The sequence below is a fragment of the Panthera uncia genome, chromosome C2, assembly GCF_023721935.1.
Source record: "Panthera uncia isolate 11264 chromosome C2, Puncia_PCG_1.0, whole genome shotgun sequence".
Lineage (NCBI taxonomy): Eukaryota > Metazoa > Chordata > Mammalia > Carnivora > Felidae > Panthera > Panthera uncia.
In genome coordinates, this window is record NC_064810.1 from 111262582 (window position 1) to 111279625 (window position 17044).

At 38.7% G+C, this 17044-nt stretch overlaps 2 protein-coding genes across 2 annotated transcripts in view; one reads left to right on the forward strand and one right to left on the reverse strand.

Moving 5' to 3' along the window:
* The window catches only part of EIF2A (eukaryotic translation initiation factor 2A), a 30398-nt gene extending 19502 nt beyond the window's left edge, over positions 1–10896 (reverse strand). Inside the window, exons 1-2 of the mRNA XM_049629709.1 lie at positions 10803–10896; positions 776–845 (exon numbers count right to left, since the gene is read on the reverse strand). Coding sequence (XP_049485666.1) covers positions 776–845; positions 10803–10854 — 122 coding nt within the window. The 5' untranslated portion in view covers positions 10855–10896. The remainder of the gene's footprint in view (positions 1–775; positions 846–10802) is intronic.
* Positions 10897–11294: 398 nt separating this feature from the next.
* On the forward strand, positions 11295–17044 carry SERP1 (stress associated endoplasmic reticulum protein 1). Its single transcript, XM_049629739.1, has 3 exons — positions 11295–11613; positions 11900–11975; positions 13173–17044. Exons 1-3 carry the CDS (start codon positions 11530–11532, stop codon positions 13211–13213), a joined length of 201 nt encoding a protein of 66 aa, XP_049485696.1. The 5' UTR covers positions 11295–11529; the 3' UTR covers positions 13214–17044.

The following is a 17044-nucleotide window of genomic DNA, read 5'->3' on the forward strand; positions in this document are numbered from 1 at the left end:
TTACTGAAGAATGGTGTTTAGAGATCATAATCTGTGAGACAGGGGTATTCACTGCTACTACCTTATCACTGCCCCTTAACCTTTTTCAGTGGACATTACTAAAAAATACAAGCGTTTTTATGAAAAGAAATCATGAGTTCATACTGACATATGCAAGTCTATCCCTTCACCCTTAGGCTGAAAATCTTGGTTTCTGAGGATGTTAATGTAATTGTTTTATCCTGTAATAGATTTAAAATGACAATATCAATTTTCTGTTGCCAATAAAGCTACTGAATGCATTTAAGAATTTTGAATGTCATCATATAGTTATGCCACCAACTTAATACTTTTATTTGTTTTTGGTTTAGCCTTTTTATTCTTTTTAAGAAAAAACCATATCTACATCTATCGATCGTATTTCCTTCCTTTCTTATACATTTGTCATTCTCTGATTTCACGAAGACTGTAGGCAGAGGTTTGACTATCACATTTGCAAGTTTTTCTTCATCCCCTAAGATAAAATTCTTCTAAGTCAAAGGCTTCAACACAATTATACTCGTGTCTACACTTTTTCTTTTAAACATGCTGAAGCTATTAGTTTCAAATCTAAAGATTGATCATTTTTCTTGATAGAGAACATACATTCTTTCCATCTTCTGTTAATATTATATAACATACCCCAGGAAACTTGCTTATCTGCTCTTTCTTTCTTGTTCAGAATATAACAACAACGAAAATAATTTAGAATTATTATATAGTTCCCTATAACATCACTTAACAAAATAAACCATACCTTGGAAACAATGTGCTTTCTGTAAAATGTGGTGGTCCATTTACCATGTAAAGTCCTTCTGATCCTCGGACTAAAAAAACAAAACAGAATCACCATTAGTTTGTTAATAAATACTCAGTAATCACAAATATTTTATTTTATATTTTATTTCTTTTCTTTCTGAGAGAGAAAGCATGAGCAGAGGAAGGGCAGAGAGAGAGAGGGACAGAGGATCTGAAGCACGCTCTGCACTGACAGCAGCAAGCCCAATTCACGAACCACAAGATCACAACCTGACCCAAAGCTGGACGCTCAACCGACTGAGCCATCCAGGCACCCCACAAATATTTTAAAAAACAAAAAGCTTTCAGTCAAAGTATCAATGAAACTATTAAACATTTCATAAAACTATACAATGTTGGCATTACAAAGGTAAATTTTTCTTAACCCTATTGCATGAAATTATGTAACCCTATTGCTGGGAAACCAATAGGTAATGTCATGGAATGTTTATGTCTCCCCCAAATCCTCATGTTGAAACTCTAACCCCAATGTGATAGTATTTGGAATTGGGGACTTTGAGAAATAATTAGATCATGAGGGTAGGGCCCTCATGAGTGGGATTAGTGCCCTTAGAAGAACAGTCCCAGACCTAGCCAGCTTTCCTTCTGCCGTGTAAAGATACAATAAAGAGTTGGCAGTCTGCAACCTGAAAGAGAGGAAATATTAGAACACAAGGTGGCTGTGTGCTTTATGCAAAACAATAACCTAAAAATATAGAATATATTCAAAGTTCTTAAAGAAAACTAGGCATTATTAATACAATTCTCAAACTAAGAGAACAAGTGGGATGAGACACATTCATTACGAAGTTCCCAAGGACAGTAATATCCTAAAAAATTAAGTGGGAATAAAGTCCAAGATTAAGAACATCTATACAATTAATTATATATTTTTAAATGGCCGAATTAGAAGTTTCTAAAGCTGAATCAAATAAATTGATTCGTTCATTCAACAAATGCTTACTGAGTAAAAAATAAAAACTGCCTCCCAGACCCTCTGTTGAGTACTGGAGATACAATAGGGAGGAAAATCAGACTTGTTCCTGAGCTTATTAACCAAATAGTCAAATACATGGAATTCTGTAAGTGTGCTTAGTGCTACAAAGTAAAGAGATACGGGGCTAATCCAGTGATTAATAGGTGAGTTTTGATCTAAAAATGGAAAGTTAGGGAAAGTGTCCTTGAGCACAGGATTTGTGTGCTGAGATGTGAGGGATGAATGGCAGTTAACAAGCAAAGACAACAGTAACAAGTGCAAAACCTCCATGGCAAGAGAGATGACAGAGCAACACAGAAATGGAAAGAGGGCCTTTATGGAAGGAACTGGAGCTGGAGAGGAAAACAGGGTTCAGACCAAGCAGGATCTTATGGCCTAAGTTAGGCAATGTTGGTCTGTAGCCTAAGAATGGTGGGGAACTTCATGGGGTGCCTGGGTGGCTCAGTCGGTTAAGCGTCCGACTTTGGCTCAGGTCATGATCTCGCAGTTCATGAGCCCCACGTTGGGCTCTGTGCTGACAGCTCAGAGCCTGGAGCCTGCTTGGGATTGTGTCTCCCTCTCTCTTTGCCCCTCCCTCACTCGCTCTCTGTCTCTCCCTCTTTCAAAAATAAATAAACACTTAAAAAAAATGGTGGGGAACTTCAGAAGGGTTTTAGGCAAATTTTGAGAACCACATCTGCATTTTGTAATGGTCAATCTGGTACAAGGTAGAGAATAAACTGGAAGAGAGTTAAGAGTGGATAAGAAAAGACTATTCAAGACAGTTCTGCAGGAATCCTACAGGAGAGCATGGAAACTTGGACTGGGGTGGGCAGTGGAAATGGAGAACGAGTGTGTTTAATTTTAGGAGATAAAATTAGCAGGGCTTGGTGATGAGTTACTATTTTATCAGCTAAAATTCTTGCTAGCAGCAACAGTTTAAGAGCTGAAGAGCAGAAAAACTTTTACTGAGGTTCATGGTTATAATTATATCTGCTTCCTTTTCTGCCAGCTGTTCACAAATATCCCCTTCCTCTCTTTACTGAGAAGGCAGCAAAGTTGGTAAATAGGGGCCACTCTCAGCTCCCTTGTCAAGGGACAGTTCTCATTAACACTGATTTTCTACCTGAGAATTACTAGCTCAATTTTCAGATACTAAAAGTAATATAATTTATAGACCCAAAGTAAATAAAGTTAGCATGAAAGGAAAAGAACCACTGATGAACAAGACAAAAATTGATGTCTTCCTGGAGCCTCCATTCTAATGGAGGGATAGAAAATAAGCAAACATACAACTAAATGAAATTTCTAGTTAGAGATCCAAAAGTATACAAGTAGCTACCATGTTTCTTCATATGCAGAGCACCAGACTGAACTGTCAAACTGTTATAGGTCCTTTGGCCTTGAATGGAATGAATTCTAGCAAAGTGTTCTGCATGTATCACAATCTTTTTTAAGTTTATTTATTTTGAGAGAGTGTGTGTACGCGTGCTCTAGAGTTGCGGAGGGGCAGAGAGACAGGGAGAGAGAATCCCAAGCAGACTCCGTGCTGTCAGCACAGAGCCTGACAAGGGCTCAATCCCACAAACCATGAGATCATGACCTGGGCTGAAACCAAGAGTCAGACACTTAACCAACTGACCCATCCAGGTGCCTGTGCATATATTAAAATCTAAACTCCTTATACTACGGCCTATAAACTTCTATATGATTTGGCCCCTGCACAGTTCTATGGGCTAGGTATTAGGGATTTAAAAAAATGAATCCATCACTGCACTCAAGGTAACAATGTCAAAGGAGCTCAGTCTGTGGCTATGCCTTGAATGAAACACTGAAGTTATCTATTTTAAAAATCTCTAATGACATTAGAAAATTTTGTGCCAGAAAATGTTTTCCTACAAGATTTTAAAACTATGAAGTATAATCCTTTACCATGAAAATTCTCACTTGCTTCTCGGTTTTTTGGTTAAGATCAAATGCAGCACCAATATACTACACGGGCAAAACGATGCTATTTCTCATTACCAAATCATCTGCTGCAATATCATGTATGACACATTCTGATTTAGAAGAAAACAGGCCATTCTTTTCTTAATACTATAATAATGGTTTTAACAAATCTTTATTTGAGGAATTAATCAAAAATGATTTTACCAAACTAGGGAGTTTAGTTACCAGATTACACATTATAAGGGTTACATAAAACCTTGTCAGCCTAATGAGGTCCTCCCACAAGCTGCTGTGGCAACTTAACACATTAAGGACCCTCTTACAGAACTCACATATAGGCCTAGGAAAATAAAACAGCATATCATCAGTGAAGTCCCACTGAAGCTGAAGTGTAATTAGATAATGTGCTATATGATGATGCAATCAAACCATGTTCTATTGCCTTAACTGCCGGCCCTTAGAACATATGCCTGAGGTGACTAGCAAAAAAGAAAAAAGAAAAAAAAAAGCTTTATCGAACTCATCTCAGCTTTTTGTGTTCTCATGAACTTGCAACTAGTGACCTTGGTCCTCTGTATTTGTTGACTTTGCTGTTATCAACAACCACAATGTTTACTTGGGGTAAAATTCAAAGTTTTTGTACATTATACAGTTGACCCTTGAACAACACAGGGGTTAGGGGTATTGAATCCCGCACAACTGAAAATCTGTGAATAACCTGACTCTCCAAAATATTTAACTATTAATAGCCTATAGCTGACCAGAAGTCTTACTGATAACATAAATGGTCAATTAACACATATTTTGTTATATATGCATATATACTATATTCTTACAATACAGTAATTAACTACAGAAAAGAAAAGTGTTATTAAGAAAATCATAAGCAGAGGTGCCTGGGTGGCTCAGTTGGTTAAGCGCCTGACTTTGGCTCAGGTCATGATCTCATGGTTCGTGGGTTCAAGTCCTGCATTAGGCTCAACGCTGATAGCTTGGAGCCTAGAGCCTGCTTCAGATTCTGTGTCTCCCTCTCTTTCTGCCCCTTTCCTGCTTGTGCTTGCTCTCTCTCAAAATAAATAAATAAACATTAAAAATAAATAAAAATAAAAATAATGTTTAAGTGGACCTGCATGGTGCAAACCCATGTTACTCAAGGGTCAATTGTACTAAAGTGGCAACTATATTGCCAAACCCATGAAGGTAGCAGTGGGAATTTCCAGGGTATTCAGGGCAATCAGTACAAGGTTTTCCTTTTCTAAAATTTCTGTTTCATACCTACATACCAAACTAAGACAGGTGGAAAACCCCAAAGGATCTACTATAGACTGAATGATTACCACCCCCCTCATTCATATGTTGAATCTTAATCCTTAAAGTAATGGTACTTGGAGGTAGGCCTTTGGAAGGTAATTAGGTCAGGACAACAGAGCCCTCAAGAATGGGATTAGCACCCTTATGAAAGAGATCCCAGAGAGCTCTTTTGCCCTTTCTGCCCAGCAGACAATGGCTATCTATGAACCAGGAAGTAGGCTCTCACCAGACACGAAATCTGCCAGTATCTTGATCTTGGACTTCCCAGACTCCAGAAGTGTGGGAAATAAGTGTTTAAGCCAACTACTCTAGGGTATTTTTGCTATTGTAGCTTGAATGGACTAAGACAGGAACAGGAGCAAGGAACAAAAACTACTTAATCCACATTCTTTCATATAGATTGTTAACTCAAAATCTTAAAAGGCAACACTTGACAGAAATGTCAATGTGAAAAGTGTCACTCTTTCCTGCTCAAGTAGCATTCAGTCTCATGTGGTTTTTACTTCCTGGTTTTAGTTATGTTTCTGGAGAAGCAAAATCTTGAGTCAAATTAATCAAGTGCTTTCAACATGCACATGTTCACATTCTAAATAAAGAACAGTTTTCTTCTTTTTTTTTAAGTTTATTTATTTTGGGAGAGACAGAGTTAGAGTGGGGAAGGGGCAGAAAAAGAGGGAGAATCTCAAGCAGACTCCACACTGTCAGCACAGAGCCCTACATGGGGCTCAAACTTATGAAACTGTGAGATCATGACCTAAGCTGAAATCAAGAGTCAGATGCTTAACCAGATGAACCACCCAGGTGTCCCCAAAACAGTTTTAAACACAAATCCGCAGGCTTCATGTTCTATGATTCCATTTATTTAACACTCTTGAAATGACAAAATTATCATGATAAAGGACAGATCAGTGGTTGCCAAAGTTTAGAGCTCGAAGGAGATTCTGACTATAAAAGGGTAGCATCTTCTTTATGATAGAGTAGTTCTACACTCCGATAGTGGCGGTTACAGAAATCTATATATGTGACAAAATTTCTTAGTGTGATATACGCACACAAACTGGTGAAATCCAAATAAGGATTTTAAGTTAGTAAATACTACTGTGCCAGCACTAATTTCCTAGTTTTGATAACGTAGTATGGTTATGTAAGATAGTATACAAAGCTAAGTGAAGGATACAGGGGAACTCCTTTTACTGTTTTGCGACTTCTTGTAAGTCTTAAACTATATCAAGATATAAGGTGTTTTATAAGACCATCATTTTTGGTAGTGCTTGTTCACAATATGGCAAGAAATTAAACCAATCAAAAGTTTGGAAAAAACGTTTTCCAACATTTCTCAAGAATGGATTTGCTTGCAAATACCAGGCAAAAGTGTTACATTAAAAGAAAAAATTGAAGAGACCACGACTTATGTACTAAGGTAAAAACAAATTCCATGAGACAAAAGTACAAACCAGGGCTACTTTAAAACTGGTGATACTGTTGGTCCCCATTCAATTAGACAACCCTTCTTTGTACATGATGCTTTATAATAGATATGTCTATTTTAGGGGAACTAATTATCAATTGAATTCATCATAAAAATCATAATGAGTCACTACAGTCTTGTTCGCACATGTAAATCCCTACTTATATTTATATTCATTTCACACCTCCTTACACAGAAGCAGAACTAGGAGAAAGTGTTGCAAGACGTTTTGGAACCACTAAGATATTTTACTGGATTTAATCAGTTTGAGTAACTTCTATAAGAATAAATGGGTATACAAAGTTTATTAGAAGACACACAAAATCAGATTCTTAACAACATAAACTGTATTTTGACTTAATAAAGGCAAAATAAATATGGATTCAAAAGTTCTTTTCAGGGGCGCCTGGGTGGCGCAGTCGGTTAAGCGTCCGACTTCAGCCAGGTCACGATCTCGCGGTCCGTGGGTTCGAGCCCCGCATCGGGCTCTGGGCTGATGGCTCGGAGCCTGGAGCCTGTTTCCGATTCTGTGTCTCCCTCTCTCTCTGCCCCTCCCCCGTTCATGCTCTGTCTCTCTCTGTCCCAAAAATAAATAAAAAACGTTGAAAAAAAAAAAAAAGTTCTTTTCAGTAACTAAAACAATTTTTCTACATATTACTTTCCAATGAGAAATTCATTTTAATTAGAAGTGACTAAATATGAAACAGTGAATACAGTGTAGAGATAGTTTAATATAGTGTACTGAGAGTTGATATGATCCCTTGTTTTTAATGACTTTCCCCTGTTAATCAAAGGGGATCTGGAAATATGTTCTATTAGAAAGAAAAATCTAGAATATGAACAGTTCTTTTCAGTAAAGCAACAAATAAATGCCAGAGTTTCACAAAGAAAAACTATTTTAAAACAATCACATTAAATGTTGCACTTAAATAATATCTTTTAAAAAATTACTAGCCTTGGGGTGCCTGGGTGGCTCAGTCAGTTAAGCGTCTGACTCTTGGTTTCAACTCAGGTCATGATCTCACCGTTCTTTAGTTAGATCCTGCATTAGGCTCTGCACAGCACGGGGCCTGCTTGGGATCCTTTCTCCTCCTCTCTCTCTGCCCTTCCCCTGCTCACTCTCTCCCAAAATAAATAAATAAAAACTTTAAAGATTACTAGCCTTTATAGATACTCATATGCCATTTATTGCTCTAGGCCTGACTCAATATGAGAAAACTACTAGGCTTCAACAACAAGGATCCCGTACCAGGGATATGGTGATCATTACAATGGGATACTTTTTCCAACCCTTACATTCAATGAAGTACCTATCAGTGTAGGAAAATGATTCCATTTTGAATCAATTATCTCAATGGTGGCCTCAACCAGGCAAGCTGATTAGACATACGGGTTTCATGTAAGGGCCACTGTTTTACATGCCTGGCATGGACACAGGTCCTACCTTCTAGGAGACTCTAATTTTCCAGGGGGAACTATCCAAGAGTGAGACTATAATTTGGTCCTGGTGATTTGATTAAATATTGATTCAAAGATGAACAAGATCCAGCCAAGCCAAGCCAAGCCAAAAACAGCCAGCATTGAGACTAGCAAAAAAATGTGCTTTCCTTTGGGGCTATGAGCTAGTTGAATGTAAACCTGGAGAATGTTAGCCTAAGAATGAATTTAATTGAAAAGAAAGCAAGAGCCTAGGGATAAAGAAAAACATTTTTGGAGTCAAGTGAGTACCTGGGTGTAGCAGTACTAAAGCTTTACAATTACATGAGTTTCAAAAAAAAGAAAACTCCCTTTATCACCTACTCTGGCTTTTTGTCATTTTCAGTGAAAAGTTAAGACTGACAGGGGTGCCCGGGTGGCTCAGTTGTTTGGGCATCCGACTTCAGCTCAGGTCATGATCTCACGGTTTATGACTTCGAGCCCCACATCAGGCTCTGTGCTGACAGCTCAGAGCCTGGAGCCTGCTTTGGATTCTGTGTCTCATTCTCTCTCTGACCCTCCCCCACTTGTGCTCTGTCTCTCTCAAATAAATAAATGTAAAAAAAAAATTTTTTTAAAAAGTTGCAACTGACAAAACTTACTGGACAATGTCCAAATTATTCCAAACTCCAAAATCCTGTAAGTCTAAGTGTAAAAAAAATTTTGGAAGTAAAAATCTATTATTGATTGAAATACCTATACTAACAATTTTTAAAAATTAGTGTGTTCAAGTAAAAGAAAAATGGACCACGGAGTTGAATGATTCAATATAATTCTAATTCTGCCAATTTGCAATGTGAATCTGACCACCTAATCTTTCAGGGCTTCTATGAATATGAGACTATGAGGGATAGACTGACTAGCTAACCTTTAAGCTCTTACCAAGTCCTTAATTTTAAGCATTATAAGAAAACTGTCACTTTGTTAATATGACTATAAATGAAGTGGTTATGCTTCATTAATTTATTCCTCCATCAAACATTTAGAATGTCTATTGTTTACTACACACTGTACCTGGTATTGAGAAGACGGAGATGAGGAAAACTGTGCCCAAGGAGTTTAGTCTAGAAAGGCAGAAAAGCATCTAAACAACTAGATAATTAACCTATGTGATACGTGAAAAAAAAAAAAAATTCAAGTATATATGAAGTACAAAAATAGCCTGGGAGTGACTGATCGTCTGAGAAGAGTGAGGACAAGAGTATCGAAAGCAGGCTCTGTGCTGACAGCAGCGAGCCCAATGGGGTGCTTGAACTTACGAATCCCCAAGATCATGACCTGACTCCAAGTCAGACGTTCAACTGACAGAGCCACACAGGTGCCCCAGAAATGAATTTTAAAAGATGAAAAGTAAGCCAAATCAAGAGGACCAGGAGTCCTAGACTGAAGTAGATTTTTCAAGGGTTTTGTAAGCAGTCCAATATTGATGGAGCACAATAGGGTGGGGAGCAAAGAAATGAATGCAAAGAGCTTTTCAAGGATTATGAAGGGTTCCACATGCTATGCTAAACAGGATGGAATTTACCCTGTAAACACTGAGCAGCCCCTGTAAAGATTTTTTTCAAATTGAATTTTTTACTTGTATATAATTAACACACAATATTACATTACTTTCAGATAGAAAATTTATCAGATTTTTAAATGTACTGTTTTTTTTAGAGTACAAATAAGCATTCAGTGTTCCAAAACTGTGAATAACATACTAGTTACTTTTAAGAAGCCAGAGAAAAAAATTCATTTAGTTATGTAATTATGCCTTTTAAATAGTATCTGTCTGGCATATTATCTTACAAATTATACTCATTATTTGATAAATACTTGACGACTGAACTGCGGTAGCCAGATTGATATGAGTGGTCATGGTGCTTAATAACAAAGATCTTAAAATGTAGAATGGCAAAAAGTGCAAAAGCTTTCTAAGGTTCCTTTCAAGTTTGGGGACATAACCCCCTTCCTCAAAAGTAAACGACCTTTCTGTTAATGGTGTTTTTCCTTCTGTATAAGCTATCCATGGCTTAATCAAAGCCTCTGTTCTTTTCTCTCCCAATTCCCCTCTATTTGATACTCATGTGAGAATCTCAGCCATTACCCTAACCCAGAGTCTTCCCGGACACAGTCCAAGACTAAGTTAACTATCTTTTATAAAATTGTAAACTCTGCCTCCAATCCAAAATCTCAGGAATCCGGTAATAATCAGATTCTAAAATACTCATAAACACTTCAACATCAAACGTTGCCATCATTTCCATAATGCTCACTGCCACGACCCCAGACCACACTTTCATCACTTTAAACCTACGCTACCACAGCTCCACTCTATTTGATCCTACTAATTTCATTAAAGCAAAGAGCACAGAATTTGGTACTACTTAAATTCAGGTGTATTTAATGTGTGTGCGCATTCTAGCCATTTGTTTATGTTTGTTCTTTATTACAGAACTCAATGACTTCTGTCAACAAGATCTGTCACCACATAAGAGTACGTATAAAACCCGTGTTTGCAGACCCGGGGTAACAAATTCAACCCGCACTTTCTGTTCTTATCTCTCGTCCGCAACTCCAGTGGAATCTGAAGCGACAGGGAGTAATGATGGACGGGCAAAAGGGAGGGGAATGCTGAAGCCCAGAGGCTGGGGCCTCACTTCCGATTGCCACGCTACACCAAGCAACCCACAAGACCCTCTGGCTCTTCCATAGTCCACAAGGAAAGGTGGAGCAGACGCCAGTGCTTCTCGGGTAATCCCCAAGAGCAAAGACACAAGAGGAAAATGCTCCGAAAAAGTCTCTTACTCGTTCAAGACTCACCTGTCAGTAGTGGCGTGGAAGGCGCCATCTTGTCCCGGAAAGAGAAACCCATGCGCTGGGGTCAGAGTTCACGAGGGCCAAACCCGGCCCCTACACGTCTCCACAGGCGTGGAGACAGCGCATAGCTGTTTCCGGTATCACGAGCCTCGGGGCCAATTCACTTCCGGTGGGAGACGGCAGTAGAAAAAGGAGTCTGAACGCGCACGCGCAGCTCTGGGGCGACACTTTAAAGAGCACGGCGGGAGGGACTACTGCTCGTGCGCCAGCCTTTGCCCTCCCCTCTCCCTCTTTTACAGCAGGCGGAGTTCGCACTTCCGCGGGGCGGAGTCCGTCCAGTGCTGACGTTGGCAGCCGAACCCGAAGTAGTTCGAGGCTACGGGCAGCGCTGCTCGGTTGTTGCGTTGCGTTTCCTTCCTCTTTCACTCCACGCTCCCGGCGGCGTCCAGAGCGGCGGCGCGAGAATATCCCGGCGGCCTGCTTGTCGTCCCGCGTGTCCGCTTCTCGGCCGGCCAGTCCGGCGTCGTCAGTCAGTCGGCGGCCCGACGCCCCGCTTGCGCTCGGCACCCGAGTTCGCCTCGCTCAGGCCCAGCGGCCGGAGCTAGCGCCCCGCCTGAGAGCCTTCTAGCTCCGGCAGCGCAGGCACCCGGATCAGAGCGTCGCAGCAGCCCGAGGGGAGGCGAGCTAGCGAGTCTAAGGGGTGGCTGAGGCAGGTGGTGGCGCCGTGAAGATGGTCGCCAAGCAGCGAATCCGTATGGCCAACGAGAAGCACAGCAAGAACATCACCCAGCGGGGCAACGTCGCCAAGACTTCGGTAAGGAAAGAGCAGGCGCCCGTCCGTCCCGCAGCCGGGGTTCAGGCCCGGGTCCTAGGATCGAGTTCTCCCCAGGCCGGAGGCCACGAGCTGGACGCTAAGTTGGCGGGGCGGGGCAGGGCAGGGGGGAGGGTGGTTCGGGTAGGTGGGTGCCTGAAGCTAGGCGGTTCGGGAACGGAGGGCAAACCTGTGAGGGGACCTGGAAACCTGGCCCGCGGTGTAGGCTGCAGGAGCCCGGGATCGGATTGGGTTTTTGCATTTGAAATGGGACTTTCCGTTTTTGCAGAGAAATGCCCCCGAAGAGAAGGCGTCTGTAGGACCCTGGTTATTGGCTCTCTTCATTTTTGTCGTTTGTGGTTCTGGTAAGTGTTTTGGGGCTACCATCGGGTAGGGCATTGGATGTCGGGTTTGGGATGACGTGGTGACCCATCAGTGGTGAATCCTACCCGCGTAGTTCTCAACCCACCTGCTGGGAGCTCCACATAAGTGTCTCTCGTCTGAACCGAATTACTTGTCCCACATATGCACAGAGGGTGGTGCTCCAGAAACTTCTCATAGCTTGATTTGTGCTCACAGGAGATCAGAAAAGGAGGTCAGATCTTCAGTTAGTAATGATCAAGTTGGAAGAAATTTAGACCAAAACAAAAAAACCTCACGGAATGAGAATTTAGAATGTTTTGCAAGCATATTATGAATATATTTGCAAAAAACTTACGAACATGATGTATATGTGGACGTTGAACTGAATTTAACGTGTCCCAAAATCTAATGTTTTTATGGCAAAAATGGGTATATTTTGTAAAGTAAAGCTCGTGCGAAGAATTGGTTGGGTATAGAGGAAATGTACCTGATTGGTAACTTAGTGTAGGAGACAAATGTTTTTAGATTAATTAAAGAAACGTTTGACATATGGGAGGAAAAATAAGTTATCAGGTCAGCCTACTATTAAAGTAATAGATTCCTGCCTGTGCAAATTGATTACAGAATATTTTTCTTCTTTTCATTTATTATTTCAATATGCAAACTGTTCATATTGTTTCTGTTTTTTATATTCTGACATTCTAAAGTTACTGAGGTTTTTCTTAAACGTTTCACTTCGCCTGCTTCCTAAACTTACTAGTTGGCCAAGAGCCAAGCAATTTATATAACCTAAAGATTATTCAATTTCAGCTTTGTGAGAATGAGGAAACATGGTTATATTATAGGCCAGGCCTTAGAAGGACACTTAATATTTTGGGGATAAATCAAAATAATTCTATGCTATAAAAACCTGTTTGCTTTGGTGCTTTAAGCTTTTTCTAAAATGATTGTGTATTGCAAAATCTATTGGACAGTTAGACATAGAATTCAGAAAAGCTGAAAAAAATAACTCATGGACATTGAATTGGTTTATTAGGGTAGGCTTGTCTTCACTTCTTCAATGAAGTTACATAGCATTTGCAAGTAATTTTAAGGGTGCTCTTGGATTCTCATGAAGTACCTTAATAAATATTTGCCAGTTGTCATTCCTATTTTATTCAAAGTATGCTTACTAAAACATTTGTTCTTTTTTTTTACAGCAATTTTCCAGATTATTCAAAGTATCAGGATGGGCATGTGAAGTGACTGACCTTAAGATGTTTCCATTCTCCTGTGAATTTTAACTTGAACTCATTCCTGATGTTTGATACCCTGGTTAAAAACAATTCAGTAAAGCATCCTGCCTCAGAATGACTTTTCATATCATCCTTCATTTGTCATTCCAAGGTTTCTCCATGAGTCATTCCAAGTTTTCTAGTCCATACCACAGTGCCTTGCAAAAGCACCACATGAATAAAGCAATAAAATTTGATTATTAAGCTATAGTAGTGGACCCTACTTATTCAGTCAGTAAAGAGTAAGTTTTCTTAATGTGGTTGTTAAAACCCTATCCAGTATAGATAGATAATTAGATTAAATCTATGTAGACAGAGTCTAGATTTTGTTAACCCTAATGTGTACATGCAATTAGTTTAATTTAAAATTTGGAGTCATGGTTTTTATATAGCTAGGCACTTTATTACTATATCTTGAAAGCACACTCCCATATAGGGTAATGTCACTGTCCTGTAATAAAGTGCTTATAAATGGAACAACTACACAGTTAGCCTCGTTTTCCCATAATCTTTAGCACCTAAAATTTTTTAAAAGCTTCTAAATGCCTAATATAAAAGGAGATGCTTATAGCTACAATATCTATTTTAACAATATTATTTCTATTACACTACCTTGGATTTTGCATGAGTAGTTATACTAATGTAAAATGCCATAAGAAAACTTGGTTGAGCGTTTTGTAACTTAATCAGTAACTTCAGTTTCACTAAAAGCTACCATGTGGAGTAAAGTCAGGGAAAGTTTGTTTATGTCACCATTGATTTTACCATAATTAATATATCAAAGGGGTCTACTATGCTAGACAATATTTTGGGGAAAAATACTACTAAAAATGGATGTTTCATCAGGACATCCTGATGAGTCTAATGTGCCATAAGACATCTTAGCACGTTAATAGCACTTTTAATACCAAAAAGGCACATCAACTAAAAAGTTACTTCGTTTGGAAATAATTTTCTGGGTTTATGATTAAAATTTTGGTAGGGCACTAGATACATCAGACTAAAGTGCCATCTGGAATCAAATGGATTTGCTGATAAGGATCAGTCTTTAGTCTTCCCTTTGTTGTATAATTTTATAGGTTATGATTGATCAAAGTTTCTTTTTACTAATGGTAAGGGTGAGAAGGCAGGTTTTAGGTTTTCTGATACTGTTGAAAATTGTAAGTTTTGGCTGTTTACTTAGCCATAACTTGATTAAAAAAAAAACAAACCTGAGAGGTGTCTATGTATCAATGAATTGGAAAGAAAGCTGCTTGTTTGCTTTGTTAATTGCCTCAGGATATCTCTTTTAAAATAAGCTGTTTTAAGAGGAACAGAAGGGAAATCTACCTAGTCATACACATTGTGAACCTCAGAGTTTCTGATACCCCTCAATATAGGGGACGAGTGAGGGAGAGGAGTAGTTAAGGATGCTTAGGAACTTGACTACTCTAAAACAGGAAAGGAAGGAATCAGCTGACCTTGGGCCAGCAGGTTTTTATCTGCAGTTACCTGCCTTTCTCACCCAGGAAATAAACACTTGTTTCCCTATGAAGCAAGTGTCTTGATTGACTAATTCTATTTTATTATAACTTTAAAAATGAAAGTTACTGTTCTAAATTTATAGCAGGTGCCTTATTCTTTGCTTTGAGTCAAACCATTCCGTATAAAAATTTCCCTTGGTTTACTATAAATAATTGGCTTTAAGATGTTAGGGTTTTGTTTTTTTTTTTAAGTTGTACAATGTCTTTATTGATTTGACTGTTAAATTGCTACAGCTAGCAATCATTTTACATATGTAAAGTTGCATTCCTTTTGTATTTCATGTGTGATTTCCTAATTGAGTACATTTTATATTAAGGATGGATTATGCATGTTTGGGTCAATGAAAGCTATGTCTTGATTTATCCTTTAAAAATAAAGTTCCCAGAATATTTGATTCCTTCTGAAAGGAAATGATTTTACAGATTTCTTATCTGAGTGTACTTTTTATAGTTAATAGAAAATTAAAGAATGCTTAGTATTATGTTGTACTTGAGTTAAAAGAACTGGTACCCAGAGACTCAGATTAAAAACTTATAACTGGAAATAGGTAGCAAGAAAAACATTAAAAGTATAGGGGTGCCTGAGTGGCTTGGTGAATTAAGCGGCTGACTCTTGATAGCAGCTCAGGTCATTATCTTATGGTTCATGAAATCCAGCCCTGTCTTGGGCTCCATACCGACAATGCAGAGCCTGCTTGGGATTCTCTCTTTCCCTCTCTCTCTGCCCCCTTCCCTGCTTGCACACTTGCGCTAGCCTGCTCTCAAAATAAAAGTAAATTTTAAAAAAAGGAAAACATGAAAAGCACAGTGAATTAAACACTTCTCCACCTAAGATTTACCCTCATCTCATTATCATTCAAGAAGTCTCATTCAAGGAAAAATCACAGTTCTTTTGATCTCCCTTTCCCAATTGAATTTGGTGTCATCCAGTGTTGAACATAGTATGATGATGCTTTGTTGGGGGTTGTCTACACTGTGTCCAATTAGGCTTTGTAACTTAGGTATAACGTTTCAAGGAGTTGTTCAGGATTTCACTGTATCTGTTGGGTTGTATGTAATGTTGCTCAGAATAACCAAGTGGGCTTCCAGAATGTGGAAAGATTTTCATTGTAACAGGATGTTTTGTAATGGGCTTTGACTTACTTGGAAGAAGTGTGTGTGCTCAACTGCAGGGTGGTCGCTCTTACTGAGGTTTGTGGTGTTTTGCTGGCATAAAGGAGGACCCTGTAGAGGTGGATTATGCTCTTGGGAGGTTCATCAAAATTTTATTGCTCTTAGAGCATCTGAAATTTAGAACATCAAATTTTCTAATTAGAAATTCTTTTGAAATTTGATTTGTCTTTACCTACCTTTAACTTACTGTTTTAGATGCAAACCAGAACTTCAAGAAGCAGGAGTTGGGTTCAACAGCAAATTCTTTGTAACTCCCTTAGAGAACCCTTTCCTATCTAAACTTCATCCCACTGTAGCTACTTGTACTGCTTTATCTTCAAGTTGAATTAGGAGAAAAATGTCCTAATTTGAAAAGAGTACGAATGAGCAGTAAAAGGCTAGAAGTCACGCTGAAGGGGAAAACTCAACTGTCAGGACTTGGATATTACAGAATCATAAGTATGGAAAGGACATGAGCAATTTAGTCCAATCGCATTTATTCAATGAATATTGAGTAACTTATGTGCCAGATATCGAGTTAGAGCTGTGAAAACAGTCCCAGCACTTAGGTATTTTTCAGTCCAGTAGTGGGAGAAAAGACAAAGTGAAAACCGTAATTGTGGTCAGTATTTCAAAGGAAAAGTAAAACCAGATAAATGGTGTCTGCTCTCACAAAGCTAGCTGAGGCAGAGCAGAAACTAGAACCAAGGTTTCCAGACTCAACTGTACCCTAGAGAAACCATAGGAATGATTGCAAAACGTCTATACAGAGCACTTCTGTTTTCATGAGCTCTTTACTTCTGCATTTAGAAAAAAAATCTTAATGAAAAAAAAAATGTTTTTGCATGTTGCCAATTCAAAGAAGAAAAAAAACTTGTCCTTTTATAGATGCAATTTCTTTTGAAAATGAATTTGTGACAATTTTACTATTGATGTTTCCTGTATAGCACAAAAATAGATCAAATCAGTAATGTTATCCACTGTAACATATTCAAGAGTACATTTTTAACAAATATTTTGCTATATATTCTTCTGTATTTTGTTTTAAAATTTTCATCTGTGATGTTGAAAAATCTTACTTGATAGTCTGGTAGCCAAAAATAAATGCAGTCATGTGCCCTC